The 7,686-nt window shown below is 35.3% G+C and overlaps 2 protein-coding genes across 2 annotated transcripts; both read right to left on the minus strand.

Annotated features, from left to right (window-relative positions):
- Positions 1-217: 217 nt before the first annotated feature.
- On the minus strand, positions 218-5,628 carry Tsp_04587 (leukocyte receptor cluster member 1). The gene is made up of 9 exons (XM_003369113.1): positions 5,440-5,628; positions 5,161-5,258; positions 5,011-5,090; positions 4,880-4,947; positions 4,188-4,428; positions 3,783-3,867; positions 3,278-3,410; positions 3,104-3,179; positions 218-981 (listed from the first exon to the last, which is right to left on the minus strand). Exons 1-9 carry the CDS (start codon positions 5,626-5,628, stop codon positions 218-220), a joined length of 1,734 nt encoding a protein of 577 aa, XP_003369161.1.
- A 42-nt stretch (positions 5,629-5,670) lies between these two features.
- Positions 5,671-6,281, minus strand: Tsp_04588 (hook protein). Its single transcript, XM_003369114.1, is given in 5 exon segments — positions 5,671-5,765; positions 5,852-6,033; positions 6,084-6,154; positions 6,190-6,210; positions 6,228-6,281. 5 exon segments carry the CDS (start codon positions 6,279-6,281, stop codon positions 5,671-5,673), a joined length of 423 nt encoding a protein of 140 aa, XP_003369162.1.
- Between the last annotated feature and the right edge of the window lie 1,405 nt (positions 6,282-7,686).

Here is a 7,686-nt window from a genome sequence, read left to right on the forward strand (position 1 = left end):
ACGGACAAGAGCGTTAAGCGGGATATACTTGTACAAAGAAAAAAAAGTATGTGCGAAATATACGCATATATATATTAGATGCAAGAAAGCCAGTTAATGATGATGTCAACAATTTTTAATTTAGAATAAAATTAGAAACAAAACAAAAAGACAACACCACTGTCACTAGTTACTGATTCTTTTTCAATAAGAAACTTATCCCAGCCAGAGGTGGCAATTACTTTCGATTTTGTTTGGCGATAATTGGATTGAATTGATTGCTGTATTTGGGCTTGACACTGTCGTCGGCTGCACTCTTTGCCTGCTGATTATCAACACCACCTCCATCTCGTTCATGTAAATTATTTTCATGCTTTCGTTTCAGCTTTTCCGCTTTCAGGCGTTCTTCTCGCTCTCTGTTCAACCTTTTGCGTCTCAATTCATCAATTGACAGCATCATTTTCTTCTTCTTCTTATGATTATTATTCACTTGACCATGCTTCACATCTACAACATCCAACGACGAATGAACATCATTATTGTCGGCAGGTTTCGTCCGATGACGGTCCGGCACCTGCTGCCACCAGGCCAACTTTTTCGTATATTCACTAGATCCTTCGCCCAGATATTTCAACAGACCAATTCGACGTTCCTCTTTCTCTTTCAACAATCGTTTCTCCTGTTCAGCTTCTCTGTTCAAGCCGAAATTTGTGGACTCTTGGAATTCCAAGTCGGCGAACAAGTTCACATGACCACTAGCGTCTGATTGGTCGACAGTGACGATGTTGTTCCGCTGTTTTGGAATCAGATGCTCCACCTTAGAGATGAGGAACCGCGTTCGAGCTTCTTGTTCGGCAAGCTGAACTCTGGCCAGACGCTGCCTCTCCTCCACTTCAGCCTGGGCTATATCTCGGCGTACTTTGGCCACGTTGTCTTTGGTTCGCACATGCCATCGCTTTTTCGGTAGTATGTTCATCTTTTCATTTTTAAGCAAACAATACGCTTAATAATAATTAGCAATAGTAATAATTACGATTCAACAAAAAGAAGAAAAAATAATTATTTTCATCCGGATAAATAGATACCGAAATTGAAGACAACAACAACAACAGTAAAGAATTGCAAAATTTATTACAGTACAATTCCTAAACTTTTTATTTCTTTGAAAAAAAACAAAAATAAGGAAAGATAAAAACAGAAAAAAGAAATAAACGACGCAAGTCAAAGATAAAAAAGAATAGTAAAATGGAAAAAAATGTCATTGCTAACAACAGCTTGCAGGTACCCGAGGGTGAGACCAAATGAACGTGAAAACATCAGTGACCAAATGATAACCAATACCGATAACAGCAAGAACAACAACGCGGATCTATACGCAATGAAAATTAACTGAATTAATTTAATTTAATTTAATTTAATTCAATTCAATTAATAAATTATACACAACACGACGTCAACTTGTGCATGCAAGAAGAAAACAAATTATAAATATTATTTTAATCACGAGTAAAATTTTGTGAAGCAAAGCTGAAGAAGATGGGTTAACAGAACTGAATCAAAATTTCATCGAAAGAAATTTCATATAATAAAGAAAAGAAAAAGCAATAATCTGAATTTGTGAATCAGTGAGTCAGTCACCTGGAAAATGCATAATTTGATGCTGTCGATAATAATGAAGACGTAGATGGCTTTGTGCAAACAATTTTCCGTTGTTCAGCGAGAAATGTCACTGGATCTGACAAACAAGCCGCTAAACGGTCTTCACTAGCTTTACGGTGCATCTGCCATGCCTTTGAAAAAAAAGAATAGAACGACAACAAAAATGACAGTAGAACTTAGCAAAGTGCACAAGATTTTGGCCAAACAACATTTATTGTGGTTAATTATACGACAAGATAATGGAGAAGTGCAAAACTTGGTTAAGTGCATCACTTTGCCAAGGTCTACGGTACTGGTTCTGAAATCTTATGGGCTGTAACGCAATGTCAAAAAAAATAATTTTTCACGAGCCAGCGAGTTGCCAAGGAAAATTTCAAAATGCAAAGGAGTTAATAAAACATATTAGTTTAATACTCTCAATTTTTTAATGAATAAACCTAATTATAACGTTTAAGTTTATTAGTTAAATGCATAATGAAGTGTATGCAAAAAAAATGGGCTTGTTTCCTGTTTTCACTGATGACTTCTTTGACGTACAGACTAACACATGTTAGTTTTGTTTGCAAGATGTTGGATAATTGTAGCTTACTTCGAAATTTGCTTTTAATTCCAATCACTGCTGAAAATCCAATCTCGCACAAGTAGGAAGCAGTAAGAGGAAACAGCACTTTTAATGCTGTGGTGGCAGGAGTTGGATGTGTTTTAAAAAGATAACCAAAACTGTGTTAATGATTTACGATCAAAACTGATTTTACACTGGTCAGCGGGATTTACTGTTCGCAATATATATGTGCACAATAAGCGCGTTTCCGGCCCCTTTACCTTTATCATTAGACATAACAACCATTGATACTCAGCAAAAATGTTTTTGATCGCTATATATATCAGCATAAGCATGCGTAACAAAGACAAACTGAGCTGGCCGAAAGCCAAAACAACTACAACTTTCTCAGGAAGTTACTCACAAGAAAGCCGCCGCACCTCTAGCGAAGCAGGAAAACAACAAATCGGACAAACCAAAACCGAACTGATGAGCTAAAATACAATTGAAACCCACATTTCAAACTATTGTAATTAAAATAAATGGTCATTTTCCGCATGCCATGTATCTGGAGAAAATCTGGTGAGAAAACGAGTTACAAAAAACTGATGAAACCTGATATTCAATATACTGTACTAATTCGTGGATATATATAGATATACATGCGTGTGTGTTGTGACGATTGCGTTTGTATTCCTTTTGTTACTCAGTAAGTTATTCTGCACCTTTGACTTAAGATACAATACCGATTTAAACCTATTTGCAACATGTGAATAACTTTCTTTCCACATGCTTATCATATTTGAATAATTAATAATGATATCTGCATAATTCCCTACTTTCAATAAGTGCATGGAAGTTCTTGGCAAATTTCCCTGTGCACTCAACCAAGTTCAACTGTATTTAAATTTCAAAAATACTCACTGACCAGTTCATAAAATGCCGTCGTAATCAGGCGTTCTTCTTGTTCAAACATAATTTGTTGACGATTATTTTCTTCCTTAAAAAAAATAAAATTACACAATTTGCAACCTTCAAATCGAACATCGATTTTCAACAATATGAAGATGATTATAAAATTTTATTATAACTGCTAACTTTTAAATCTTCAATCGTCGCTTCATTCTGAACAAGTCTGGCTTTCATCGCTTCCACGTCGGCAACTGTGTAATTGCTATCATCTGCGTTCATTTTCACAGCCACATCCAAGTGACATATAACCTTGAAAAAACTGAGATTTTGAAATGAACAATATTGCATCCAAAATTTGAAATATCAATTATTATACTGACTTGTCGAGCTTTTTCTAATGTTTCCGTATGAGCTGTTTTCAAATTGACAATTTCTCTTTCTTTATCGGCCACACATTCATACAGACGAGAAATTTTCCCTTTCAAACGACACACCTCTTCAACATCCTGCTGTGGATCGACATTTTCACAGTTGCTCTTTCCGCTGTTGTCCCTATCATTCACAGCACAAGCTATCAACAAGCTGGACAATTTTCCTTCTAGATCTCTAAAAAATAATTTTAAAAAAATCAAAAAACATACCAATATACAAAACTGTTTTTAATAATAAACTGCACAAATAAACAGCTAACCCAATTATTGATTGTAGTCGACATTTTTCTTCGCTTGCTTGATCGAAACATTTTTTCTGCTGTTCACGTTCTTTTGTTAAAGTTTCTGTTAAAATTCGATTTTCATGCTTCAACTTGAACAACATGTGTCTAAAGGAAAAAGCACAATACATTTATATTAAATTTTGAAGAGAAAAACATTTTTTCTTATATAACAAAGCTTAGAAAATTGAAAATAACGAATAACTTGATTTCCATGGGGGCATCGCCAGCCAAAGCAATTTTACTTTCAAAATCCACATCAATCTCTGCGCGTGGGGAACTTTTTCCACCTGCAAGGAAATCAACATCCATCTCTATATACGTACATACATGTATATACACCCGTGAAATAAGTCACAAATCGATCAATCAGTCAAAACGTACTATTCTCGTCGGCTTGTAGACGTTTACGCAATTCTTCGACACGAGAGCTGAGCTGGTTGCGTTCCCAAAGCGTGCGATCATGCTCTTGATCCAGCACAGCCAAACGATCAGCAATCAATTGCTTTTCCTTCTCAAGTTGCAAACTTTTCTCAACCGCTTCTTCAAGTCTCTGCTCCAAAGACTGCGCTTGTCGCTTATAAACCCCTGCCTCCAGCTTGTACGTATGCGATTTTCGCTGTTCCTAAAATTATATTCCAAATACCAAAACTGAAAATACAAAAAAACAATATTTCCCACTTCTTCAAAATCCACAGACAATTTCAAATTGTTGCTTTCAAGTTCTTCCAGAGCTTTAACTTGAGCTTTCAAATCACCAACAACTTCTATATACAAATCAAGCAAAAATTGAACAGAACCTCATTTAAAATTATATTTAAAGCAAAAAGAACATTTCAAAAATCAGATCATTTAATCAATCATATTTACCCAGTTTTTTTTCCAAAGTAGCTACATAATCGCCAAGTGCATCCGCTTCAGCGACGCGAGCTCGCAGTTCGTCAACTTCATCAACAAGCTTACGCATTTTTTCAGCATTATCTGAATTCTCCTAAAAATACACACACACACGCACACAGACACAGACACATAGCTGAACTGCATTATCTCAGCAATGTTGAAAATCTCTTGCCTACTTTCATCATTTGAGAATGCTGAACTTGTCGCAACAATTCGTCATATTCAGTAGCCATTTGATCACGAGCTGTGTACAGTAAAAATCAACAACTAAATTTCAATCACAAAATTCACACGACAATAAATTTACCTGATTCACTTTCATTAAGTGAATCACGAAGTGTTTCAATCTGAATTTTCAGTTCACTAATTTCCCGTTGTTTTTCATTTCTAAAGTTATTTTTTTTGTTTGATTCCAAAGCATTTATGTACATTCATTGCCGAGATAATCTTCACTCACTCTGAATCTTCGTTGCGCTTGCAAACAAGGCTAAGCTGATGCTTCAACTTGTCAATCTCTTGTACGTAATTATCTCTTTCCGCTGTTAAATGTTTCACCTGCAATTATAAAAACTTCAATTATGATGAATGCCATAATCATTACTTTCACCATTTATTCTCTCACCTGCTTTTCCATCTGTTCACAACGAAGTGACAAATCTGCCAGAGAAGCCGAATTATTCTCTAACAACTAATCAATAATTTAATTATCAGCAATTCAGCAAAAATATCCACTTACCACTGCTGATTTGCATTCCACTTCAAGTTCACCACTGTTGTCACCTTCGAATTCCAACTTAGCCATAAAATAAAAAAGGAATAAAAATCCACTGAGACTAATTACAATATGGTAAACAAGTACCCCTTGAATAGTTAACATCAGAGTATGCTGAACCGAATTTTCCAGGTCAAAAATGTTTTTGATCATTCCTAAAGACCCATTCAAACTAACATTTGCAAAAACCATCCATCACTGAAATTTACCATCTCTTCCGGGACCATTAACAGCAGCAGCCACGACAATTCGAATAAATTTTATAATTTCTTCTTTGCTACCGTCTCGTGCTAAAATACAAAAGCATTTGTCCATTCAACCCAAAAATGCTATATACATAAGTTAAATTCAAAGAAAGGGCAAATATTCGCTCAACCTATAACCATCACGTTAGGTAAAATATTCTTTGAAATGACGTTGTTGCAAATTTCTTCGTTGTATTTTAGAACTGATTTTAAAATTTTTCTCAAAACATTCGCTCGTAAACGCCACTCTCTTTGTTCATAATTTGCATCTTTAAAAACTTCCATCCATGCATCATTAAAATAATTCGAATCTCTTAAAAACAGCATGATTAACAAAGAAAAAAGAAAGCATTAAACAATTACATAACACGCAAGGCATCAATAAAAGCACGTCCACTTGTTAGCTCATTGAGTTCAATATGTGTCACATTTGCCTGCAAAGACATCATCTAAAAACAAAATCTTATACCGTCACAAAATATCGCGCATTCTAAATATAAAACCTACCCATTTTAAAAGGCAGTCATAATCATGCTCTATGTTTGTAGAATCACTGGACATTTTGAAAAATTGCATTCACAAAAAATCTAAAATGCATAATAATATATATAAACGCACCATTTTCCAAAAAGTCAATTTGAAAAAATGTACAAAACAGCAAAACATGTCAGTTAACCATAAATAAAATTTTAATAAAACCACGCAATGAAGCATCACCTAAATTAACATGATGAACTGAAAAATATATCGACATTACATAAGTTTCAGTAAAAACAGCAAAAACACACAAAAGTGCACTACTTCATGCACATGCACTAATACTTTATTTTGCAACGTAATCAAGTAGAAAAGAAATTGTTGGGGACAAAAGAGACTTAACTGAATGAAAGTGCAAGCTTAGGAACAGATACAAACGTGCAAGGTTAACTCACAACACAATAAATAAACACAAACGTACAAAAAAGATTGTTTATTAGTGGCACGACGGCCCAGATCACACACTCATCACTGCCAACTTTGCCACTCCACTACTCAACCTACCTTATGCTACCGTAACCCGAATTCAGGTACAGTGCCAAAAAGTTTGCTGTCGAATAACTTATAACATAAATAGTGTAATAACAGAAACTATAACAAACGTTTCATTACATGTCTTCTTTTGATTTCTTGCCCATGTGTATTTTTAATTATTAATCAAATGAGTTACTAATTACAATATTTTATCAATTTTAAGTACTGGTATTACCGACAGTAAGAACTTACTAATACTTGACCATCAAGTAAGATATACTGTATGGATTATCGAAAAAACGTGTTAGAGTGCAAGACTTGCTAACTTTGAGACGAGCGTTGTATTTTTGTATTGTATTTGTGTCTGCAAGAGAAAAACGATCGACGTTAACATTTGTACAGATTTGACGCGCTCAACGATTAGTTCTCCGTGAACAACTTGAGAGAAGCATATCTGGGCCACCAGAACGAACTAATTGAGATCAAATGGCACAGTTATTCACCCAGTCACTTATCATAGTGATTATCTAATAAAATAGCAAAAGTCATTAGCCAATTACCGAGCAATCACCCTAGAACCTATCAGTGAACAGCCAATCACAGCAATGGGGTCGAATTTTCGCGGATGAGTTCAGATCAAACCCAAATGGCGCACAAATGCTAATATCAAACAATGCGATGTCCACTGCGGAGTGAATTTGAAGCAGCTTTAAGTGCTTTTCTGCTTGGAGCTGGTCTTGCTTTCTTTCTGCTTTCTAAGTGATTCGCTCTTATTTATCCTGCGGAGTGCAGAAATACTGTTCATAATAATATCACCGACCAACTGCTTTCACTCTTCCTGTGAACTACTGTGCCTAAACTAACAGTAAAAAAACATTTATGCCCTCAGGTATCATTTTGCGTTCGTCAAGATTTGGTCCGGAACGAAGGCTGTATGATCCTTTGTCCCGCTCCA

This window comes from Trichinella spiralis (genome assembly GCF_000181795.1).
Source record: "Trichinella spiralis strain ISS 195 chromosome Unknown Scfld1557, whole genome shotgun sequence".
NCBI lineage: Eukaryota > Metazoa > Nematoda > Enoplea > Trichinellida > Trichinellidae > Trichinella > Trichinella spiralis.